Here is a 26215-nt window from a genome sequence, read left to right as displayed (position 1 = left end):
AGATGGATTCAATTTCATGTGGCTGGTCCTATTTTATTGACTGTATTTGCACTGTTGTACTTGGAAATATTTGCAAAAAAAGTATCTGTAGTGGTTTAAAAAAGAAAAGAGCTGGGTTTTTTTTTTTGGTGATGTGCTTGTTGGAAGACAAGATGATAAAGGACAATGTATTCTGCATTTTTAAATGCTGATTACTCTTCACTTAATGAAAAGCATCTTGAATTCTGCTTAATGCAAGAACTGGCCTGAATTGAAAGCATCTTTACCACAACTATCACAATTGGTGATTATTTTTTATTCTGTATATATAAATGAGATGCAGAGGGTAACATGGAAACATTCTAATTCACAGCCCTTTGAAGTCAGAATTCGTAGCATAAGATGACATTCCTAGGATCTCCAAACTTGTCTGTGGTTTCTGGGAGTATCAAAATGGTTTTCCTCTGAAATTCCTAGATATCTTTTCTTTTGTGGCACTGATGATGATGATGATGATAATAATAATAATAATAATAATAATAATAATATCCTTCTGCAACTGAGGAATTGCACTTCTTTGTTTTTGGGTTCTTCCATGTAGGAAAGGAGATCATGTTTTTTCCAGAAGTTATGCTCAGGTAGCAGCAGCATGTTGGGCTGCTCATCTCATGGGCTTGCAGAATGCGGGGACATAAAAAGGAAACCAAGAGAGCAAAAAAGGGAAAAGTACAGATAGAAAGTACATTTTAGAGAGGTGTGTGGTCAGGAGAAAAAAAGCAGGGAACTGGAAGACCTAGTAAATTATTAAATAAAAGGGAAAAGAAGAGCAGAATATGATGATGGATGGTGAAGGAACAGAGAAAGCTGTAGAGAAAAGAATTCGACCCCTGGATGAAAAGACTTTGTTTTCTTAAGACCTGAGGCTTAATTGCTGGTTTTGTTGAACTTTCTCAGAGATGTGAAAGGGGAGTGAGAGAATTGTAGAAAGCCTGGGATAACCACAGAAGAGAAATGTATCAGTGCTCATGTGTGGTCTTACATAAATGCCTGTATCAAATGTAAGAGAATGTGTATTTGGAGATGAAGAGAATGTCAGAGCACTAAAGCTGAGACAGCCACACTGGGAGAGAAAGGAAATGCAAAAAGTTTGTGTACTGTTTTAGCACCATGTTTTCCACTGGATATAGGCATGTGAGCTTTGACAAAATGGTACAGGAACTGAGTTAGGGAACAAGTAAATCAAGTGGATTGTATCCTTGGAAGGGAAAACAGCATTCACAGCAGTTTGTTCAATGTATAACAGATTTGAATTTTTAGCCTGCTAAATATTTTTTAGGACTAGTTTGGGATTTTTTGGGAAGGGAGAGTTGTTTGTGGGGTTTTTTTGTATTTTTCTTGTTTTATTTTGTTTGCTCATGGTGTGGTTTGTTTTTTTCCTGGTTGTTACAGCAAGGAATGTGTTAATCTGTGAAAGTTACAAGTCTTTCTAATCTTGACCATTTAAAATACCCCAACCTAGACTTCTTTACATTCAGCTGCAATAACTACTTTCTTTAATCATGTCTAATCTTGGAAACTGTCTATCTTTAGAGGGTTGTGCATTTGTTTGTAGTGCTTAATTATTCTGTAATTATATACAACAAGCTGTGTTCCTGTCCTAAGCTGTGGCTTTGGGGCAGGGTGGGAAGAAAGTGATGGTAAATGGGAAATTCCTGATTTCTTGTGTACAAATTTCTCAAGCTGCTTTATCTGTCTTAATCCAAAAGCAGCCCTTAGAACTGAACTCTGATCCTAAAACTGTGTTGATGCAAATGATTTACATGCCAAAAAGAACCATGTGTGTGAAGAAGGATAAAAAAACATGCCTCAAGATGGATTTTGTTTTACAGTAGCTGCCTAACTATGTAAACTTGGTCTTACTAAAAAGAACAAGAAAATCTGTGTATGCTGTTGGATAATCATAAATGGTTTTGTGCTGTTCTTTCTTTCCAGATTTGAACATGGAATTCAACCCATCAGATCATCCACGGGCCAGTACAATATTTCTCAGTAAATCACAAACAGATGGTAGGTTACTGAATTTATTACAGTATTTGCTATTGCTGTTATCTCTAAACCCTTTTTAGAATGCATGTGATAGTCTTTTAATATATAGTTGCCCCTTTTCCCCAAAAAAGAGGCATTTAGAGGCATCATATTAGAGCTTAAGTAGTCACACCCTTAGTTAATTGTTTTTTCAGACTGGTAGTACAAATATGGATAAAGCCTAATGCAATTATATTTTAAAAATATTTCCCCTAAACTGTTTCTTATTTTTTTGTTTGGTTTTGGTTTTTTTTTAAACTCTGAACATTAGGTCAAGCTTCAGGAGAATGTGTGGAAAGTCTTTTTTTGAGAAAATGCCCATTTACATTAGCTAAGAAGACAGCCCAGAGTTTCTCTGGTTTAAGTGATACTGCAAATGAGCTCAGTAGTATATTTTAATAACAAAATAACTCCTATCCTACCCAAACATTCTCTCTTCTCCTTTCATTGTGGATTTGATATAATCCTATGGAGTTCGATTGAGGTTTTTTTATAGATAGACAAAATGATCTCTCTGAAATTGCAAACAAGCCTCTTGATAGACTTAGCAGAATAGAAGCCATTTACTCTGGCTCTTTTGTTCCCTGTTGGACATGTATGACATGTTGTTTTAGAAGTAGATGAATAATTGATGCAAAATACATTATTTTCTACCAAGACTTTCAAAGCAGTTTCTACATTGTAATTCTGACTGTTCAGTATGAATTTTTTGTCCTCCTTTCTGCTGCCTGTAAATGCTGGTTTTGATTTACATAGTAAATTGCAGTGTCAAATGCATCACTTGAAAAATGTAGTTTTCACTTACTGTATATTTTTTGCTAATTTTTGAGCATGACTAGAACAAAGACGATATACAGTTAGGCCCTAATTGAAGAGTTGATTATGTGAGTACCTCATCTACCCTTCAGACTGTCCTTTTGAATTCAACCTTGGTTCTGTCAATGCCATGTTGCATCATTTTGGATGTGATTTCCCATACTAATCTAGTTTGGTAGTCTGTAAAGCAAGTATGATAATATTTCCATAGTACATTATGTTATGAAGATTGATGTCTATGTTAGAGTGATTTTGCAGTATTCTGAAACTCTTTAATCCCACATGGATGCTACTTGTTTCTTGTTACAGCTTATTGAAAGAAAGGACAAGATAGACCAAGTCCAGCAACTAAAATTTTGACCAGATCAGATGATTATTCTTTCTTGTAGTAATAGTGGTTAATTTGTTGCAATATGGAGTTAAGCATTTTATAAAAAATACAGTTTACACCCCTGCTAGAGTTGGTCTATGTATGAAGCTTTGTTGTAGTTTAAGTAATATGAAGAACACATTTTTGAGTAAGAACAATGAATTTAGCAAAGCACTGTAGAAACGTTACAAACGGGAGTGTAAGATCTGTTCAGCTGTGCTTTGTCACGTTCGAAAAATTACAAAGGTTATTTTGTTTGTGCAAAAGAAAAAGGATTCTGCAAACATTTATCTACTGATGTATTGCCAAAAACCGTCCTGTTCTGGTGGGACAACTAAGTTGTAAGCATTTTGCTTTGCTGTACCTTGGGCCCCTTGTTGAACCAAGTGAGTTGTAGGAGTTACTGCACTGTTCAAGGATGTTGCCTAATGCCAAAATGCAATTCCCCCTTGTAAAGGGGAAAATAGAAGAATTTTTTTAGGGTGTGTAGGGTTGTAATCTGACAGCCTGCTGTGGAGTCTATGGGACCCTCAAGACTTCTTAAGACAGTGTAGAAGAGGAGAGCTGAGCTGGCAATGTTGCCAACACTTAACTTGGGCATGCTCCATTACTTGTATAGTATTGGGCTGGTAAACCTTCCTGTTGACTGTAAGTGAAAATATTTCTATAGATACGACCTGCAGACATCTAAAATACACATACCAGAGAGTCAAATGACATCAGGATTCCAGGTTTCATCCAAGATCTGGCTGTGACTGTGAGCATACATCACATGATTTTACAGTGGGAAATGGCCAAGTCCATCACTATATGCTAGAGTGACTTGGCAACGTTATCTTCAGGCAGTTCCATGTTTGTCTTTCTAATAACCCTGTACTCTTTCAACCTCACTGGTAGTCTTTCAGTGTGTCCTGGCATGAGAGCTGTGCTTGACCTGCTGAGGTCAACACGTGAGTGAAGAGCAACAGACTGCCCCAAGTACAATGAGACAGGACATGGCATCTCTATTTATTACATGGTCTCCAGTTCCCTTTTTTCTGTGAAGCTTGGTTGCCATACTAAGCATCAAACTATCCTGTCCCTATTAGTAGTCTGAATGCATCCTTAATTACCTGGGCATTCAATGAATATGTAGTACAGTTAGTCACAGTAAATATTAATTCCATTCCTAACTAAAGTAGCTTTTCTAAATGTTTCCATCTCTTTGAGTGCTGAATCTTTCTAGATGCTGAATCATACAGGAGGAATTTTCCCTGTTTAGAGAGCTAGTAAAGAATATGAGCTTTTATGTCTTAACTTCTGTGAGTGCTTTATGCAAGTTCTCCCTTGCTTGCTGAGCTTGGCCAGTAAGCTGGATGGTCTAGAGGACTGGAAAGCCATGCACTATTCAGTGTGTGACTGTGATGAAGCCATGGTCTCTAAACCTTAGCACTCCAGCAAGGTAACTCCTTTATGATGGCAAGGCAGCAATGGTTGCTCCTTCAGTGTGCTGATAATCTTTCCTGTTGGTGGGTTCCAGCCATTCACCTCTCCTAACTTAGACTGGGCTTTACACATTCAATGTACTGGCTAAATTTTGCAGTATCAGTGCAGCAATGGGCTTCAGACAAAGAGGATTTTGAAATTGTGTTTATATATGTGGATAGAAGTGGAGTAAGCTGCACTTAGTCTTTAATGTCAACTAGGAGCAGTCTCCTTGGACAAAACAAAAAGAAATGAGTTACCAACTCCAAAATGCAAGACATTCTTATTGTTGTAATTCTTGAGAATTTTGTCTTTGATCCTGATAAGGTTAACATTAAAATAATAGTCTATAGAAATTGCACAGTGAAAGCTTTTAGTACAGCTTAACGAAAAATAAATACATACGTACGTATACACACATGTGCATGTATGTGTGTATTCCCTCACTCCCTTTAATTTCAGGATACTTCCCTACTATTGTGAAGGTTCAACAATAACAGTTGAAAGTGCTTGCAGCAATAGGATCAGGTCATCGACCTCAGAGTGAGGAAAACTAAGATAATTTGGCAATGTCTCAAGTTCCACTTCAAGAGTTCCATTCTGACTTTCAAGTTTTAAAATGTTAAAAACAAAGTAGCAGTTTAGTTGTTTAAACTGTCCAGATCTGTGGAGCTCCACGTCATCAAAACCCTGTGCCTAAACCCCAAAAGCCTGGAATTTCAGTTGGGAGTTTATGCTGCAAAATGCTGGTTAATTCTGACACGACATTCTGTTCTGCTGCAGACCATACTGAGCTATGTAAACAGTGCAAAGCATTTTTAAATTGACTGAAGCCCAAGTGATGGAATTACCTCTTTGCAGACATTTTAGGTTGGGAGGAATAACCTTTTGTCTTGAGCAACAATTGGGTTCCCCTTGTTTGAAGTGGGGGTTATTATCACAAAAGAGAGTGGTTGTAACCAAACAGGTTTTGACTATGTCCAATTCCCCATTGGCAAATGTTCTGAAGAGAGCTGAGCCTTATGCTATGGCAGAGTGAGCCAGGAGCACAGCTGCCTTCTTGTAGTCCCTCATCCAAGAGTCCAGGCTAACTGACTTTCTCTTATATAAGGAAAATAGGGAAAGGAGGTCAGCGTGGTGCTTGGAAGGATGTGCAGTACAAGAAGTGCTTGAGCAGGGAGAAGTGAGGGATGTATATAAATATGTTAACATAATTCTTCTGGAGACTGGAAATAGCAAATGGGATTGAGCTGTAAGTAATATGCTTGCTTTGGGAAATAGATGATTGTACTTTCATGGAGAATTGAATAATTGATACAAGATAAAATATAGAAGAAAAAAACAAAGGGGAAGAAAAGGTGATTAAAGTGAAACTTGGCTGTCTTTGTATTGTGGGCTTATTTTGCCCATAAGAACTTTGTATACAGTGTAATTACTTATTATTAAAACACTGTTAAATACTTAACTGTGTTCAAAATCTTGCAGTTAATAGGTGTTAACTTTGAGTTATGTGCTATACTAGGTTTACACACAGCTTATCAAAATGTTTACTGCCTGTACATTGCAATATATGATTCTAGAGAAATACTTTGGCTATTCTTAGACTATCTACCATCATTGTGTTGTCTCCCTTTAGATGACTTATGTCTCTTGCTGGTGATAAATGCAGTGTGTGGTACTTAACTGTAGTGCAGTGTTTCAGCAGGATTTCAAGTAGTTTAACTATTAACTAGATGATCAGAATTTTTCCACTGTTCCTTTTTAATTCTGTTTCTTATACAATGTCCATAATTGTGGATCTGAGCATATTCTAAGTGACATGGCTAACATCTGTCATGTGTGATTCTCCTTTCTGCTCCCTGGGAGGAAAATTATGTAAGGATTTTTAAAAGTTTTCTCTTATTTTTTTTTATTTTAATTTTATGTCTGCATTAAACACAATTATTTCACAGTATTCGCACATACAGCCTTGTTTATGTGAGATTGCTTGCTTATAATAAATCACAAATAATGGCTTCGCATCCAACAGGGAATGGACAGGCTATGGCACCATTATGAACACTCTTATTTTGCTAAGTGTATTGGGTTCCATAGCTTTCAAATCATGGTGCACCAAAGTGCATTTAATCACCTACAGCATGAAACCATTATTATTTTAATCCTGCAGTTTGATTTATGTGTTAGTTGCCTCCAGACCTGTATCCTAAATGCTGTGGTGTTTTCACTGAAACAGAGCTCTGCAGGCCCTCTGTGGGGTGAGTTAATTGGGGAAGTGCTTTAAAAAAATTAAATATACTATATTTAATCAGCTGTAATAAGCATTTGCCTGACAATTAAGACTCTATACATCTATCTCCCTTGCTGTTGCTGTTTACTTTCTGACTGTTTTGGCTAATTGTGGCTTTCACTTGCAACCATTGCTTGTGGTGACTGGTTCATACTCTCCAAAGTAATAAATTTTCATTGTTACATCCGACATGAGTGATAGTTTCAGGGTTGCACCTGATCATTATAGAAGGCAGTGGTGTAATACATATGGTTTCATGGCCCCTCTGTGGGAGTTAGTGCACAGTAAGCTGTGATGAGAACTCGCTAACTCTGCGGTGTAGCTGTTTAGGTGCTTCCATACCTGCAAAGGAGTGTAGGCCACTTTGCAGCAAGGTACCTTACACGAAGGCACTGGTGGCTCAGGAGTACCCACACTGGGAGCTGGTGAAGGATGGCTAATCCATTGCCAACTTGGACTGTAGCTTACCGCATATTAACTTGCCCATGTGGACCAGCGCCTGGTGAAGTACCCAATCGGATGAGAATTCTGACCCATCACCACACTAGTGAGCATAAATGCCTTTATGCATACAAATATATATGTTCCTTCTGTGTTTGCTATATAAATATACTTGGTTAGTGCAAAAGCAATTATAATGTTGCACATAGACAGTCTCCTGTTTTTTTTATTATAAATGGTGTATAAGAAGCTTAATGGGGAAAAATAGTCATGTAATATTTCTATCATATTTTGTGTTTTTGCAGTGAGAGAAAAACGCAAGAGTCTCTATATAAACCACGTAAGTGAAAATGCCTCGCTATGCAGCTTTCTCCTTGTTGTCTATATTATACAGTAAATAAGAGTTACTACACATGATTTCCATATCGGTGAGAGGGTGCTGATGCTTCACGTTTGTTCTGCATCAGGATCCAGAAGTATAGGTCTCGACTTTTGAGGTAGTGGAACAAATCTGTTTGTTTGAAGACAGTATCACTCTCACAACCAGTGTACATAAGTAACTGGTACATGGGAAAAAGAGCTGCACACGTTAGTATGATTTTTAAAAATATTACAGAAACTTTTGAAAGTTTAGATTACATTTGTATGCAAGTTTGCATTGGCAGAGAGCTGCAGCATTTGATATTTACACGGTTGTTCTGAAGTGCCTGACCAGTGTTGATGCAATGTAAATGTGGATTGACATGTGGTACATGCTGGGAATGAAGATGGGCGTCTGATATGCTTATGTACCCCTGGGCATTTTTCAGTTCAATTCTCTTCTGTTTGAATAAAATTCTTGGTGAAGCTGAGAGCAAATTCCCTGCAGCTGCTTTGGGTGCAGGACCAGGCTCTTTGCCTCAGTAAGTATTGTTTGTACTGCTGAAGCACCTGGTGGAAAAGTGTCGTGCCAAGTATGTAAAACCTTATGCTGAAATACCTGGAGTCATGGCTCAGTAAAACGGAGAAGGGAAAGAACTAATTGTATGAAGGATGCTATTTGTCTTTGAGGTGGCACGGGGAGAGGTTCTCAAGTTTTTTTCAATCTGGAAATACCGACTGTCTTAATTTTTAAGCCACTGCAGCTGCTGAAACACACAGGTGTGGTTTATAACCTCTTCAGCCTTTTATGCTGGGGCAAATGTTTGTCTAGCTCCAGGTAAACTGGGTTGGAGCACAAATACAGATAGACTCAGCTAAAAGCTAAAATGGAGCTCTTAAATGAGATTCAGCCCAGGGCTTGCACCTGCAGAAAGGGAAGGAGCCAAAAGGGCAGGAATGAACTGCTGGGTGGAGTGAGAAGGCAGGATTTCTTCATTTGTTGACAGAACAGGTTTGTGTTGAGTGTTTCTGAAACTACAGCCTGGCTTCAAAAGCAAGCTGAGATTTTCAGTTTCCCAAGAGTTAAGATTCTGAGAAGTCATGAGATACTGTGAGGCTTATAAAAGCCTTAAAGTTGGCCCTACTGGGTTAGCAAATATTCTTGGTGCTTATCTTCTCTTTCCCTGTAAAACATTTCCATTGTTTACAGTGCATGTGAGGGTGGTTTGCAGAGCAATTGTCTTGTTATAAAAATTGTCTTGTACAGCTAATGCACTGGGTTCCTGTAAACGATATGTGTGTGCTCAGTAACTTCCAGCATGCTTTTTAGCCTCAAACTTGAAGGTTTAAATGCAAAAAAAAAAAAAAAGAATATTTAGACACTGCACAGCAAGGTATTAACTGAGTTTCTGTGACAGTCCACGTGTCGTGGATGAAATTCTCACATGTCCTGAATCATTTCATATGTAAAAGATGTGGTCTGTGTTAGGCAGACTGCAAGTGGATTCCCCTGGCAGACTGAACAAAGATGACTGTTGCAGATGCTGCTGAAACCACATTATTGCAAACTCTGGTATGAAGTGGTTTTAAACAATGCTGGGCATGTTACCGAAAAGGCAAGGATGATCATATCACTGAGGGGCTGTGTTCTTGGGAGCTCTGTGTAGCAGCTTATGCAGCTGACACCCTAAACACTGGACCTCTTCTTAGTTTCTGTTTTGCTTTGGTTTTTTTTAACCCGGAGTGTCATTCAAAGCATTGGCTGAGGTTGCAGTACTGTAAACTTCCTTCAGTAGTCTGGTTTACTGCTCCCTCAAGTCTGACTCCTTTGTACTTATAAAGGACTTCTTCTGAATTACAAAGCTAAACATAACTTTTATGATCCTGAAGTCCTTTCTCCGTGTGTCCTTTCAAGTGAGTTAAGTTTTTTAGACAACATTCACAGATAAATTGTGTTTTCAAATGTGGTCTGTGATATTTAAGTTGTTCCTTCAGCACACCTGTGACTATTCATTCAGCACCTCCTAAACTTTCAGTCTTCTAAAGTTGGTGGACAAACTGGTGATCATTTTTGAAGGGGTAGATGTGCGTTGTAACTGGCAACTGTGTTTAGGTTTTCAGACTGCAGGGAGCCATCATGATTTTCCTAGACTACCTTGCTGGGAGAAATTTAAGGAATCAGTTGGATTTAACAATTGTGTGTGACAAATGATAGGTTGTATTTATGTGGGGAGTTTATGATAATACTCTATTGATTGATCAGTTCTTTTCCGCTGTTTCTCTAAGTGTGTGCAAATGCATTTCTAACAGGAGCTTTTGCTACTCATCTATTTCCCTGTTGATGTGAAGTGCTGGGTCCCCACATCTGCTCTGGAGGAAACATGCCAAAGGACATAAATTCTGGAGTGTTGTTTTGTCTTTCTTTTACAAGAACATCTCATCATAATGCAGCACTTTCCTCTTTTGTGCCTTTTCCATAACGTCATCTTTTTTGTTGTTGTTATTTTTTATACTTATTCTCCTTTTGTGATAAATAACCAAGATAAGCAACACTATATTTTTATCCTTTTGTGCAATGTCTGCACAACTGGTTATTTTGCAGGCAGAGCTGAACTTCTCCCAAGTGATCAGGATGACTGGCTAGCAAGAGAAGCTTGTCAATAAAAGCTGTGCTATTTCTTTTTTAACTGTCTATCAAATTCTGTGTAGTAACAGGTAAGAATAGTAGTTTATACAAATGCAGTTTTGAAGTATTATATATAAAAAAGGAATTAATATTGACTCTTTCTCATTTAAAAATGCACTACTGTTCTTTTCCTTTCCTACTTTGTTTTGTTGGTAGAATATTTTATTTGGCTGAATAGTTTATCCACAAGTACAAATCATGGGTTCCTACTTTGGTTTGTTACATTTTATCAAGGGCTGACAGTTGCCATGTTTCGGGTTCACCTTGTCAGGAGGTGTGATGGAAGAAGGCAGCAGCTGTTCTTTTTTTTTGGGGGGTGGGGAAGGAATGAAAGTAGGGAGTGACAGAGTGCTGTGGAGAAGCTGTCATCTCTCAGTCTTCCCACGGAGCCCAAGGAGACAGATGACAGCTTGGGGATGGTGCCGGATCCTTTGCACCATTCGAGGCGCTGGAAGTTCCCTAGTTACAGTGTACCTGACCTGTTTGCTTTCTTCCAGACTATTTTCATTTCTGAGCAGCTGCAGCAGACTCTGCTTCCCTTTCCCGTTGCATTGGCAGTCACTGTTTTTTGTTACAGCTTTCACGCTGCTTCAGTGTGCACATGTCTTTTAATCTGCTTAGTCAAGCTGCTGAGGGAATAAAGATGCAGGCTGAGATAGGGCTTTTCCTTTTTGAGAGAAGAGAGTTTGCATCAGTATCTCTGCTTGTACAAGGAAAGCAAACAGGAAGACGTTTTTTATGTTTTCTGAGGAGGTGGTGCTGAAAGAGTGAAGCTTTTCTTATTGTTTGCAAGATCTAGTTCTTTGTATTGGGTGATTGTTGTTTTTGCAGAGGAGAAAAAAGGTTGTTTTCTCCTTCAAGTTTTTCTGGAAATTTTCCCTTTCAGACAAAGTGAAAATGTTCCATTAGCCCAAGTAATTTATTCTCCTTTTGACAAGATACACTCTTAATATTGAATCTGTGTTTATGAGCAGTAATATCCAGTCAAAAGAAGGGATATTTTTTGCATGTTGAAATATTTCTGAAGGAAGATAAAGATTAGGAAAGGGGATATAAGATAAAGGGAAGTAATATCTCACTTCTACATATTTTTTTTTATTCCGGAGACTCTTCACCAGCCTGGTAGCAACCGTGTCTTTTCAGCATTGTCTTTTTTAGGGATCTGGACATGACTTCCACTGTCTGGTGTCTGGCAACTGGATGTTCAAATTCCAACATGCTAATACTATTTTTATCGTTCCAAGTAGAAAAATTAACATCTGTGTGTGGAGCAACATTCTTTTTCAGCATCCTGGGGAAAGGTTCCTGGGCATCACTCACGTCACAGCCCTGGTCCTTGTGAGTAACCCTGTGGTGATTCACATCAGGGGAAGCTTCTTCCCAGAGGCAGTACTGGTGATAGGGACTGGCAGAGAACAGAGGGTTGTTGCTGTACATGGTGTGGCACAAGCAATTTCTGTGAGCCTTTTTGCATGCTTGAAATGATGTATGGCACTTGCTCCTGTGTAACCCCCAAATTTTCTTGTCAGACTGGATAAAGAGACTGTTCTGCTTCCCTGTTGTAAAACTACTAGGCATGTGACTGATAATCAAACACTTTCAACTAGCAATTAAAGAGTAAATAAATACATGCTGAAATGGGAACATAGTCTGAGGAGTAGTTTAATCCACGGAAAATGCAAAACACGACATAAAATGTGAAATGTTTTTTTCAAGTAGACTGCCCGAGGCTGGCTATTGTAAAGGCTTGTAATTGCTGTCCAAATTCCTTAAGATATTTTAATTAACATTCCTTACTTAAAGAGAAGAACAAGATCAACTGGAAGATAGATTAGAGGCTTCTCAGGTGTTCTTGAAGAGATTGCGTACTGAGGTCTTTTGCCTCTCTCCATTGCAAGATCACTGAAAAACAGGTCTGGAGGGGGCCTTTATGGCTGCCTGGTCACAGATTCCCTGTGCTGATGCCATTCCTAGTAGATGCTGTTTAAGATTCTTTCTCTGGCATCTAGTAAGCTGGAATTAACAGGTTTTCTTTAATGGCTTACCTAAACATAATGTCTGAAATGTGTTTTTCTAATGTCTTTCAGCCCCTCACTTCTATTCCTGTCCTCTAGGGTGAAGAATTTTACCTGTCCTGTCAGTCACATGGCAATAAGTTATATGATTTGACAAGCTTTTTAGGGAGAGAAACAAAATATAACTTTTAAGGTAGAATGAGAACATGCAGGGGAGTTCTTTTAGAAGGTGCTACGTAATACTTGCTTTGCAGGGAGCATAGTAAAGTTCCTCTGGTCAAATTGCTCAACACTGGCAATTACATGCTTTGTAAATATGAGCCTTTGAGCTGATTTTAGTGTTCAAAGAAATATTTAATCTTTCAGGTTTGTAAAGCAGGGCATTTTATCGGTGGTTAAGTGCAGCCTGCATGTGTTGCAGGAGAGTGTACCAGTGGTTCCTGAGCCCTCCAAGAGCTCAGCCATTCACTGACATAGTTTTCTGTAGCTGACATGAGTACAAACAAGCTTTGAGAACAAAAAACCTGCAAGTACAGATCTAGTTTAAGCCATCAGTTTTGGACATTATCAAACATTGGTGAAACTAATCAACTGAGGACAAAGTTGAATCATGAGTTACAAAGGGTATTACTCAAGATAGTTGGATGGGATCTATTTTAGTTATAGTTATTAACAGAGGCAGGTGAGCTTACAAGTTTCCTATTACTTTTTTTCAGGTGAATATATCTACACCAAATTCAGATAATTTGGCTATATTGACATTAGATGAGATGAAAATAAGTGCAGTGCTTTGCAGAGCCATGCAGGGAATTGTGTTTCATGGCTTGCTTGATTTCAGAAGCACTTCGATGGCCTGTAAAATCATGTTTCTTCTGTGAAAAATATTGTCAGAACTAAATCATGTCCTGAAGCAACAGAAGATCTCCGAGATAGGAACCTCCCTTTTCCAAGTTAGAAGCAATCCTGGTATTTTTGCTTGTCGTTGTAATTTGGCTTCATGTATACTTTACATGCCAGTTTTGCCTTGTAGCATGTTGGCCAGGCTCTGCTGCCCGGCAGCTCATGGGCATGTCTCCACAGATGGGTGCAAGCAAGCCTCAATTGTTCCATGGAGAAAATATTATTTAATATACCTTTTAAAATCATGCAGTAACTTACACCTGGTTTGCTGGAAGAAGGGACAGTGCTATCATTATTTAGTACAGAAGCTCCAAATTATCATTTGATGGACAAGTGCAAAAGAGCACTGAAAAAGGCTGGAGCTCCCCTGCCAAACTGGAAGCTGACTGGCTGCAGGCCAGCACTGGTACAAAAGCTTCATTAGGGAAGTGTTGTGCCCAAATGAACAAATCCTGCTGAGCATCAGGGCAGAGAGCCACAACCACCCTAGTGCTGCTAAAGAGTACAGGGCTGGCCACTACCCCTTCAGGTCAATTCTTGAGTGCTGGTTTTGGTCAGCATGCACCTGTTTGTTAGATGTTTCTACCTAACCCCCCCTGTTAAGTGACTGTTTTAACAAAGGAAATAGTAACATTTCCTCTTACCCCACCAAATTGAGATTTAATTTCTGAGGGTTGCTTTCTGAGAGAAATTTGTGCTTTGGTGTGTTCTCATTGTGAATTAGGAATTTGTTGTGATTTCTTTCGCAGCAGATACAATAGAAGCAGTTCTGCAAAGCTTGTATAATTTTGATTGCAAACTAAGCCAGCCATTTGATTTCTGGTAAGATGTGTTTTATGTAAACTTCAAGTAACACCTGTTGTTCAAACATCTTAAAATAACCAGGATTTGGAAAATTGGTAAGTTTTGTGATGAAGCTGGAAGAAAAATAAAGCAGTGATACTTACTTAGTGCTAAGTGTCCAAGAGCGAAAAAATTCTAGTTTTAAGAGCTAGAAATACTTGGCATTAATGGAAATACATTCAATCTTGATCTCTTAGGGCTTTTTCTGTATCCCATTCAAAAGCTTAGCAAGTTGTAAAGCAACTTTTTCTGTTACATGTCTTTTCCTAGTAAGAAAGTAATTCCACAACACCTATTTATGCTGGTATTAGTCTGTAATATCAGCATTTCTTAGTGAATCTCTTTGGTTGAAATCAGAAAAATAATGACTGGTTCTGGAATAAAGAGCTACAAATCCTTTCCACCAAAAGAAATCACCAATGATAGAAAATTGGTCCAGAATTCATCTGAAGAGGTTGTTCAGTCTGGTTTCTTGTCTAAGAGCACAACCCTGTGTCTAAACTATTTCTGGCATATGTGTGTTTTACGTGTTCTTTACAACTTTCAGTATGGAGATTCTATCACTCAAGCTATCCCTGCTATTAGAAAAAGGTGGTAGTTAGGGATTTTTCTTGCCATTTGCTCCTCTCACTCTTTCATGACCACTCTTAATTTTTCATCGTCTCATATGAACCTGCTCTATCTTATCCCATCCACAGTGGTCATGGAGAACAGTGTTCTCTTCTTTGGAAATCCCTTGAGTTGAGTGACTTAAAGCCTTTATTGTTGCTTTATTCCTGGAGGAAACCTTTCCAGTCTGTCAGCTTTCCCTCCTAAATCGAGTTTTTCCAATCTCTGATTAATCTTGCTTCTCTGTCCTCCTGACTGTGAAATCAATTTATCTTTCTTGAAATACAGTGTTCTAAACTGGACATAAAATTCCAGCTGAGCAGAGTGGATATGCCCTTTACCCTGTTGTATATGTGGTAACTCTATTATGAGTATTATGTTTTCCTTTTTTTTAGAAAAGTGTTCTCTGAAAGTTAATGCCAGCTGCAAATTCAGTAAAAAATACCTGGATATTGTTATCAAAGTTATTACTCAATATCTTACACTGAGTAGACCAGATGTTTGTGGAGTGTCCCTTAGTTCACCTTTCCAACTTGAAAGTGATCCTGGGTAGCCAGGGTATAATTTTCCGAGTAGTTTTTACCTGCCATATTTTCCTTGGCTTGCCCTTTGGAAATTTATGCGTGGTGAAGTTGGAAGTCTTGCTGAAGTTGAGAAGTATGACATGTATTGAATTGCAGCTTGAATACAAAAATAGTACTACTGCAACTTAAAGTACAAATAAGTTGAATCCTGCTTCATAATCAATGAAGTGCTTTTAATCTGTGAATATTTATAATAGCAGAGATTGTCAAGGCTCCACATGTGTCCTCTGTTCATGTTTGTGTGTAAGATTTACGAAAGGAGTTGTACCAGTTCTTTCTTTTCCCCATGTAACCCCTGTGGTGGGATAGAACCTGAGAAGAATCCCATCAGTGTTAGAGGGTTTGGCTAATTTCTTCGAAGGCTCTGTAGTCCTTCTCAACTCGTCTGATTGTTCTCAATTAGATTCTCTGATTATCTAAATGGAAGATTTTTGTGGTCAGCCGTGATGGATTTGAAATGCAGAGGCATTAAGCTCCTGAACAATTCTGACTTTGGGTTTATCCCATTGAAACAGCCACAGAAGGGATTTTGTCTCTAGGACAGTGCTGAATACTAAGGTGATGCTCAGCAACCTCTTTAGTCCTTTGCAAGAATGGAGAAGGTTCCTGTGCAGCATTTTAGGAAGGTTCAGAAAAGCCTATTTGACTGAACTGTGGGACTTCAGATGTCTCCCAGCTTAGTCAAGCTAGAATATGGAACTGAGGATGCTTTCCAGTAATTTGGAAAAGGCAGAAAGTCTGCTACCTGGTTCACCATATGGCTGCAGTTGGGCACCAGAGGAGTAGCTGGGAATGTTGATCTATCGATAGGTTAGTTATTTGCATGGCACAGATGTGTGTATATGTACCTGAGAGAGCAGGTTTACATTTGGCACCATCCTTCAGACTGGGAGAGGTGCTCCTTCCTGCCAGCTTGGTAGCACAGAAAGTGAGGCATAAGACACCACGTATTTCCTGAAGTGTGAAAACTTCTAAAGCCTAATGAAGTGTGATGTGGGCTGAAAACCCGTGAACAGTTTTGTTTCAGAAATAAGGTGTGTGACTTTAATTTGACGTGTGTCAAATGTTAGAGTGCTGTTTACATAAGAAAATTTAAATCTGATAGTGATGCTTCTACAGTTTTGTTTTCTACTCATGTTTCCCTTCAGTGAATCCAGTCCATTTATCTTAAATTTTATCTAAACCTTTAAAACATGTTGACAGGTAAAATGTAGAATGAAAACTTTCCATATGCTTTTTTTTTTTATTAACAGTGCTGAAATGTCTGTGCCTCTGCTTCTCTTTCCAACCTCTAGAGTCTCATTTTCACCTGGTTTTAAGTTGCTTTGCCTTTATCATACCTGTGAAAGATACTCAACAGACTAATCCAGCAATTTGAACTGAACTGTGGTAGAATAAAAGCTATAGATCAGCAGTGCTGTAGTAATTCTCTCTGTATGCATCAGTGCTAGATAATACATTTTATGTCATTAATATTCCCAGTGCTTCTACATTTTCTCTTTATTGCCTTGCTTAACATATAGTAACTTGGAAGGTAGATGGATTTTCAGCTTCCAAATTATTACAAACTATCTTTCCAAATTCCTGGAGAAATTTTGAAAGGGAATCATTTTCATTTTCTTAATAAACTTTTTCATTTCCAAGAAAAAAAGTTTAACCTATGATTTTATTGGTCATATGAGGACTTTGATAGAATTTGTTGGTGAGCTTTCATATAATTCGAATTTAATGTTTCTACTGTTGTGACAACTTCAGATAATGATTTTTTCAATTAATTGGAGACTTTGTATGTTTTTTCACTCATAGCTGGGAAATACAGAAAGATGACTTTGATTCATGTAGGTTTTACCAGGAGCCTGTGTCTCTATATAATAATGGGTGTGGTTAGGACGTCTGCTGCTATGGAAAATTAGTGAGATGGTGGGTGCTGGCACTTGTATAATACCTGTTTTGGAAACTGGGCAGGGGAAGATGTGCTGAGGTAGGAGTCACAGGACTGTATCCTGGATACTCAGTTGCTCTCAGCTGGTAGAAAGAAGTCTGTGAGTTCCACTGATGGTATTGACATCGGTGTCTCCACTGAAACACTGCAAATTAAAATTTCCATGTTGATGTGCCAACTGAATTTTGAACCTCTCCTGTTACAAGTTAAATATGTAATTTGACTGATCTTGGCATTCCTGACACAGGTTCTTGGTCAAGTTATTCACTAGTGTAGATAGAATAAGCAAGGATAAAATCAAAGAGAGTTAATGACTGTGATAAGTATTAGCTGATGTAATGAAATAGCTCTCGTTAGACTGATGGAGTGCTGGCTGCTCTAAACAGCTAAAGGAGAAGCCCTCAGCAAAAAAAGTCTTCAGAAATAAGTAGTGTTGTCAAATGTCAATTTTTGGCTGAATTTTCCGATGTTTTCCTATGGTACTACAGAAAAAGAATTCAAATACATTGAAAGCCTTTTCTATTAAGAGATATGTTTCTTTTTTAGTTTGCTTGTGTCCTTTCTTTTATGTCCTTCAATCAGTTTATTTTCTTTCCAATAATGATCTATTCTCGGTTATTTTTTTCTGAATTCTCCATAGGACTTGTTTCTTTGAGGGGTTTACGCTTTTTCTTTCTCCAGCCATGGTTTTATATCCATTGTTAAATCAGTCTTCATTGCTAACACAATTTCTCTTTCACTCTTCCACTTACTCTTTTGGAATGAGCGCAGAAACATAGGTCTTGTTCATTTTTTCTTTCCAAGTGTATGTATGTATTTGAATAATTCTGCACCAAAAATTTTGCATGGTTTTGGGGAAGGAGGGGTGGAGAGGCGTTTGGGACTTGGAAGTGTTAGTCAAGTCTCAGGCAGGGATTGTTGTGACTTTTGCACTGGTAATTCTTTCTGAACTTTCTGAACTGCTTCAAAATGTGATCACGTTACTGTGTGTCATTGTGAGAGACAGAAATTTGTCTTTTTTAAAGTCTTACATCTCCCCACAAAAATGCTTTGGTATTACATAATTGCCATTGTTCTTTTGCATGTTTTTCATAGCATCCTCCTGGGCAGTTGAGAAGGAAGTACAGTTCCTGCTCCACTATTTTCCTGGATGACAGCACAGTCAGTCAACCAAACCTCAAGTACACCATCAAATGGTGGGTTTTGCAATTTATTTATTCTTGCCAGAACCTACATTTTACATGAGTATTTATGTGTACATATTTCTGAACCACTACTAAGCAAGGTTATAAGTTTTTAGTTTTTGAAGTAGTAAATTTACTTAATCGGTCATGCTCCAGAGTCAGTGGATAATATAAGCAATAGATGTTACTCATATTGTAGGTCAGAAAGCAGCAGTTAAGGATCTCATATTTCAGCAGCTGAAATCCTTGTGCTTCAGCATTCGATGGGGTACTTGATTTGGATGAGTCCTAAAAACTTGCTTGCATGCTTGTTTATTCAGAATTTTGGAATTATTTAAAATTGAAGAGCTCTTTTCTGTTCATGAGGAAATGCTCATTTGCTTAGCCTTCCTTTCAGTTTTCTGTTTGAAATGGGAGTTGTTTGCCTCTGTAATCCTTTCCTTATTAAATACAAGGGCACTGGACATCTATTACACAGCAGTGGGAGCTTTGTATGTGGTGTGTGTGCACATGGGTTTACCCTTGGGTGATGTCTCAGATGAGCATTTGAGGTTTCTCTGAAGCCTTTTTACATTTGGAGAGAAATTAAATTGATACTTGTAGGATGTTGTTCTTTACATTTTTGTACAGTAAGGGGAAAAAAGAGAGAGACCGAATGCTCAGACGTTTTATGCTATTTGTTCATGGTTGCTGAGAGCCTCTCTTGAGTTGTCTGTGGGCTGGTTACCTTGGTGTACTCCAGTGCAGAAATTTATTAAGTCAATATTTGTGCTGCAGAGATACTTATATGACAGACAGATATATTCAGGCTAACACATACAAAGGAGTTTGTAAAACAGTTCTTAAGTTTTCTGTGTAAGGAAAAAGGAGGAGAAAGGGAGAAGGGCTTTACAGTCAAACTGACTGATTCTTTGTCAGCTATATCTGCCTGAAATATAGTCTTGCTTTTAATCAAGTTTCTATAATTAGTAACTTAAAAATAGTTCAGATGAATACTGAAAAAAGGTTTCTCATTTTTGAGCTGGTGTTTTTTAGTTGGTTGGGTTTTTGTTTCTTTGTTGTTGTTTTTTCATCCTGGAATCTCATACTTTTCCTGTCTAAAATCCTTTGTGTGCACATTTTTGTCAGTGCAGCTTTTTCCATGTGTTTTGGGATCGTTTTCGCATCAGAACTGAGCCTGCTCTTGGGAGAAAGAGGTGGCTTCAGCTGGCTGCAGAAGCCAAGAAGCACTTTCAGGGAGTCCCAAGGGGTGTGGGAGCTTGAAAAATTTTAGGACTAATTCACTTTGTGAATAGCTTTCGGTCAAATTAAACTCATTCACAAATGTGGGGTTTTCTTGTGTTCAGTAACAACTGTGTCCTTTAAATCCACGTGGTACTCAATATATCTTAATTCCTTAAATATGTATCTATAGGAAAAAAGTAAAATTTAAGAGGCATTTATGATCTAAAATCTTCTAATGCAGTGAGATAACAGCTCATACAAGTTTAGCAAAATATATTTACTTTCAACTGAGAAAAATATTTGGCATTATATGGCTGTTTAAAAAAAACCAACCAAACAACAACTAAACCTGAAATAATTTAAAATTCTGCTAATGAGGTATCTCAAATATATTGTTTTCCTAACATGCAGTATCTCAATTTCCATGTCGAAATTCTGGAATAAAATTACAAAGCAACCATTTGACTCTTCTTTTAAAAGGCCTTTTATGGAAAAGGGGGGAATTTTGCATCATTATAAAGCATAAGCATCTTACAGTGAATGACTGACAAAACAAATTGTCAACAGATAGAATTGGTGAAGTCCCTCCTCTGTCCTCTTTCCCCTTTAGCTTTGACTGGGTTTTGTGCTACTGGAACAAGCAGGGAGGGTCCTGGCTTGGCTTTGCCCTTCAATAAAGCTATTTTGAGAGTAAAGCTGAGTCATGAGTTGGAAACTGGAGGATAACCATGAGATCTATGCCTTAATTTTCTTCCATCTCACACATGAATGAGATCAGTTAGTCGTGTATGTCATCAGCATCTTAACTTTCTGAGAATATAAGGACACTTTGTGTGCAGAAGATAAGCAGAAGTGCTTTGGTGCATGCTTGAGAACACAAGAAATGCATAATGCACCAAGTTATTCAGGGAGTCATCTTTCCTGGGTTAAAATAAGTAACTTGATGCCATAAAACTGCAGAAACCTGTTATTTGAGTCTGCTAGTGAATAAATACATAGACAAAAGTTAATGGCTATAAATATAAAATCATAAGCCAATGGTGATTAAAACATTTCATGTTAGCCTGGCAGCTTTAGCAAACACTAAGAGTCCAATACCTGTGATGCTTTACCTTCAACCTTGGAAGTCAGTAGGAGTTTTATCATTAACTTTATTGGAGTAGGGCATTAAATGGAAAGTATGTGCAACTTGATATGTGGAATATGAGTATTTTTGTAAGGTACTTAAATACCAGTAAAAAGGAGACACTTGAAGTGTGCTGAACAAATGTTACAAAATTGTCCGTTTACAGCAGTTTTCCCTAACAGTAAACAAAAGAAAGCAGACTGTTGAGCATACTGTTTCTCATGCATTGTACTAGGTTTTAAAAGTACATGTTAATATGACATAATATAATTTGAAAGTTCTGAGATATTAACTCTGTGTTTTTCTTTACAGTGTAGCTCTTGCAATATATTACCACATCAAAAACAGGTATGTGAATAATGGAATATTGTCCTGAAAATATCTTTTATTGAAAGAAATTAACTGTCCAAACCCTAAAGATCCATGCTTTTTTTTTTTTCAAGATGTTTTTGGGTAGTAGTTTCCTTGATTCCCATGCTGGAAATAAGAAACATATGTATTTTTTCTGTATATTATTTTACATTAAAAAGTTAGAGGATTAAGCCTCATAAAAGTCTGGAAGTACCCTTCAGCATTGAAAAACTTTGATTCACTGTGGGGTTTGCCACACACTGGACACTTCTGCATTATTCCATATGTTGCAGTTACAACAGAAAAATCTGAAGAGTGTCTTTCAGTTTTCTACTTTTAGCTACACCTTTGTAAAGTTAACTGTGTTTATCAGTGTTCAGTTAGTTAATGGATTTTGAAATATGAAACATGAATTATAAAGTGAAAGGGACATTGTGAAGAGATGTAATTGAAGATTCCTCAGAAACAGAGCAGGTTCTGGCTTATCTTTTCTGCTGTAGTATGTTTTAGATCGCTGCTCGGTCAAGTTGATTGTAATTGAATAGAAAAAAGGTTCCCTAAAACGTAACTTGGCACATAAATGAGTTTTCTTCATGTTGAATTGTGCTTTTGTATCTTAAATTCCCTGTCCTCATGATATGTCACAGTATCCTAAAATAATATTTCCTGACATTTCTAATGAGAGATTGTATAAATACTTAAGTGACTTTTGTGTCCATGGCTTTTCAATTGGCCTTTTCAGAAAACTTGGCTCAGATCTTGATCTAACAAGCCACTTAGACCTTTTTTTCTTGTGGACTATAAGAAGTCCAACTAGAACAAAAGGAGTTACTCATGAGTTTAAAGTTCAGCTGGCACATCATTTGGGACCATGTTTCAGGTCACTGGAACCCATCACACTTCTTAAAACAAGGATGACATCTCAAGAAAAATCTTTAAAAGTGCAAAAGGGCAGAAAGGCTTAGGGCTTGATTCCTGATGAAAGCTCTTAGAAGGCTTTCCAAGACATCAGTGGGGCTTGGACAGAAACATGGCAATATATAAAGCAAAAGTTGGAGTGAAATCATCTCTCAGACTTTCTAATCTCATTTCTTAGGAAATGAGGCATGAGTGGTCATGCTTGGATTACTTCTTTATCCATCTGTGGCTCCTTTTCCCCCTTTTCTTCATGGTCCCTGGATTAATTTGGTTAACTAGTCAATTTTTGCTATGCCCATCTAAATAATAGAGATCTCAAAGGTAATCAGACTCCAAAGTTTTGTACAAATAAGTTAAATGCTTTGTTGAGTATCATGCCAACTGGGTAAAAGGCTCAGGAGAATGGGGCACACTGGGAACTATGAAAGGTGAGAAAACTCAGTAAGAGCAGGAAGAATCCAGAGCCAAAGACATCCAGATCCCGAGGCATCTCATGCTGACTGCCATGGAGCTGATTTCTGCCTGCAGTAACAAATGCCCATTTGTGGGCTTGCAGAACCGATACATACAACAAATAGACAGGGAGACTAAGCCTTTACAAAATGAAGAGTCTCATGTCAGCATCTTGACAACGAAGGCCTCATGAATGTTACCTTCTTAGGAAAGTTGCTATCTGCCCTTTCACTTTTGGCATGGAGAGGTGATTTATTCAGGAAGCTGGTTACTTCTGCTTCCTCCAGAACGTGCCTGGGCTGAGGAGGTGCTGCACACACACTTGTGACAGTCTCCGCAGTGATGCTGGAGCAGGACGTGCATGTCAATTAGCAGCTCTGAAATGAAGGGTGTGAAGTGACTGCTCTGTCTTTGGTTGTCTGTGATTTAGGAATGGAGGGACAACGTGATAACAGCACTCAGTTGTACTTACTGCTGAAACAGCAAGAACAAAACATATGTTCTGTTTCCTGCTATTATAGGCGAAAAGGAAGTTGTTGACGTATGTGGTAGATTGTGGGGGGTGGGGAGTGTGTAGCTCTGACAGAGACTCAAGGTTGATTTTGACAGAAAATGAATCAAGCATCTGCTGTGCCAGAGAATTCTTTTCAGACAGTATTTAGTTGTTCCTTTTCTTCTGCACAGGGGACTTAAAACAAAAGTATTTCCTAATATTTCTAACTCTAACCAGTCTCAGGGTTTTTTGAGAAACTCTGTGTGAAATGTGTTATTTCTTCATATGTTTCACACATTTCATCTGATTGTATCATTCTCGTTATCATTCTTTCTTTTTCCAGTGCCTCCCTATCGTGGTTATACTGACCAGTTTTCTGCAGCTTTTGTTGTGCTTAGCTATTCAACACGTGGTAAAAAACTGTACCCATCTTGTTTTTAAAGGAATACATAAGTATGGGTGAATTTTCTAAATAAATAAACAAAATAAACCCCAGCAAACTTAACCATGAAGAATGCTTAGATCAATTAGTAATGGTCTATTTTTGAAAGAGCACAATGTGAATTGTAGTGAAGATTAAAACATCTCAACTTTCTTTTAATAGATTTTTGAGAGCAGTCAAATGTGCCTTCATAGCTACATGCAGCAGCTAACCTAAAAATGGAATATTCTTTCTCTCTTCTCATTTTGAAGGGCCATAGTTTACTGTAGCACCTCAGTGATTCCAGGGAGACTACCTCTGCATTAAAGATACTCCCTTTTTTATGTGGGGGGTATAAGAGTGGTAGAAGAGTGTGTCCTGAAATCCTTGGATTAGGAATTTTCTAGTAATTATCCCAGTCTGTGGTAGTTTTTTGTTTGTCTGTTTTAATTTAGGTACTTTTTTTTTACTTTGTTTTAAGTGTATATTTTCAGTGTTAGCTTTCTTTTTATTAGGGGAAAAAAGCCATCTCTGGATGTTGAGGGTTAAATGTTACCTGTAATAAATGTATTTTGGAGACTTGAATACACTGTAAAACTTGTGATTTGGATGCTCTGAAAGACATGTGCTGCTGCGTAAAGATAGAAGACATATTCAGTGGTTTCTCTCTTAAGACCTCTATGACCAGAGTACCAGAGATGCTAAAAATAAAGATGGGATTGTAATAAGTAGGTCACATGGATGCATCTGTCCAGAAAGTGCCAGTTCTAACTGGTACTGTTATACCACTTGCTTTTGTGATTGTTAGTGTTCCTGCCAAAATTACACACAGCAAAACTCTTACATTGCATTCTGGATGTTAGACTTGAGAAGTTGCATCAACTTGCATGCCAATGTTGAGCTACAAGGATCTGAGAGAGAGAAATAGCTAATAAAACCAATGAATAGGAATGTTATTTTGTCTGATTTTTTTTGTATGTGCTCCTTTTTGCTTTCAGAAATCATTAGTATGATAGGGCTTTCCAAATAAATAAAAAGTGAAGTATGTATGTATTAACTACAGGATTACTGTAAAAATAGCATTGCATATTTGTAAGTACTCACAATGTTGGCAGTAAGGGAGGAGTTAAGAGATTGCAGGGGTGGACATGATGAAATTCAAAAAAAGGAGAGTAAGCTGGGCTAATTTTATCACAAGTTTGTAGTAATACTTCTTAATCCTCACAGGAAAGAGCACAAAAGTTTTGTATCATGGGCATTGAAAGCTGAATGTTTTAGCATACTTTGTAATATGAATTTCATTTTACACAAAAACTTTACAGCAGAATAAGTCCAGCTTCTATTTGGAAATCATGTTTTGTCTGTTTCTAAGCACCCAGCAGCATGAGAAGTGTTGTAGTTTTAACAATACACGTGTGTGTATGAGAGCTGTGTGCTGTTGTGTTCAGATAATGACACTACTTTGGTTTTAATGCTTTTTTAGGGACACAGACGGAAGAATGCTCTTAGATATTTTTGATGAAAACCTTCATCCCCTTTCGGTAAGTTCTTCTGCCTCTCCTTCCCTTTCACATGAACTGTCTTTTTTTTTTCTGTCTGCTTCATTTTGTTTCAGTCACCTATTTGGAAGTATTTCTTCCTTAGAAATCCGAAGTGCCACCAGACTATGACAAACATGACCCAGAGCAGAAACAGATTTACCGCTTTGTTCGTACGTTGTTCAGTGCTGCTCAACTGACTGCTGAATGTGCCATTGTCACCCTGGTGAGTGTCTGAGAGATGACATCAGCCATCTGACAGACCCCATTTTGTTCTCAGAGCTTGGGTTTGTATGATTTAATAGATCTAGGTGCTGCCAGGGAATTTTATCTCACCATAGAGACCAAGGATATTTCTTGATGGGAAGAGATACTGCAGTTAATTTTCTTGGGGAGAGTAAGTGATGGAAGAAGAGATTGGGTAACATGTGACACAAAACCCAGGGTCCTGCCCTCTCAGGGTGATAATATTACAGGCCACCAAGGTGACTAATAAAAAATGCAGGTGGCATAGGTGGTCAGAACAGGAGGGAATGTTAAAAACACAAAGGCTTCCACTTTGGGGGGATTTGATGTGAATCACTGGAGCTCCCAGCAGAGACTCAGGAACAGCTGTAGGTAATTTGATAGCACTAGTAAGAATTGACAGGCACAGGAAGGATTCGATGAGTGACTGGGACATGTTGGTAATGGCTTTTTTTTACTTCTACTATACTTGACATGGGATTAACAATTGTACTCAAGTCTGAAGTTTAGCTACTTAAAAATAGCACAACACAAAAGAAGGTTCAAATTTTCAGCTGGTGTGGATCAGCATAGCAATGTGGATTAGAGGAGATAAAATGATCTCCACCAGCTGGGAATTTCTTAATTTTCTTGAAATTTTTATCCTGCCAGCTCTGACAAGTCTCTTCAGCTTTCAGGCACAATTTTGGCCATGTTCTTGACTTAGAGATTTTAGCACTACAACATGTGGTTTCATAACAGCTTTGTTATGCATTTTAGATGGAAGAGGGGGAAATTGGAGAAGGTGGATTTTGAAGCCCAGGCCTACTCATTTCCTCTCTTAATCTATTTCCCTTGGCTTCTAAGATTAGTTGGCAGACTTTTCTCTCAGACAGTCAAA

The 26215-nt window shown here is 38.0% G+C and overlaps 1 protein-coding gene across 4 annotated transcripts in view; it reads left to right on the top strand.

Annotated features, from left to right (window-relative positions):
* CCNY (cyclin Y) overlaps positions 1-26215 on the top strand; it is a 118155-nt gene that overhangs the window by 68645 nt on the left and 23295 nt on the right. For 2 of the 4 annotated variants that reach the window (XM_071559897.1, XM_071559898.1), the window contains exons 2-7: positions 1972-2046; positions 7748-7782; positions 18477-18577; positions 21228-21263; positions 25035-25092; positions 25196-25315. In XM_071559897.1, the coding sequence (XP_071415998.1) occupies positions 1972-2046; positions 7748-7782; positions 18477-18577; positions 21228-21263; positions 25035-25092; positions 25196-25315 (425 nt within the window). Of the gene's footprint in view, positions 1-1971; positions 2047-2686; positions 6590-7747; positions 7783-18476; positions 18578-21227; positions 21264-25034; positions 25093-25195; positions 25316-26215 lie in introns of those variants that run through there. The other 2 variants (XM_071559899.1, XM_071559900.1) reach the window with 2 other exon arrangements.

Source organism: Pithys albifrons, chromosome 7, assembly GCF_047495875.1.
Source record: "Pithys albifrons albifrons isolate INPA30051 chromosome 7, PitAlb_v1, whole genome shotgun sequence".
Taxonomy (NCBI): domain Eukaryota; kingdom Metazoa; phylum Chordata; class Aves; order Passeriformes; family Thamnophilidae; genus Pithys; species Pithys albifrons.
The sequence above is the reverse complement of the archived record's forward strand: the minus strand, read 5'-3'. Positions and strand labels throughout refer to the sequence as shown.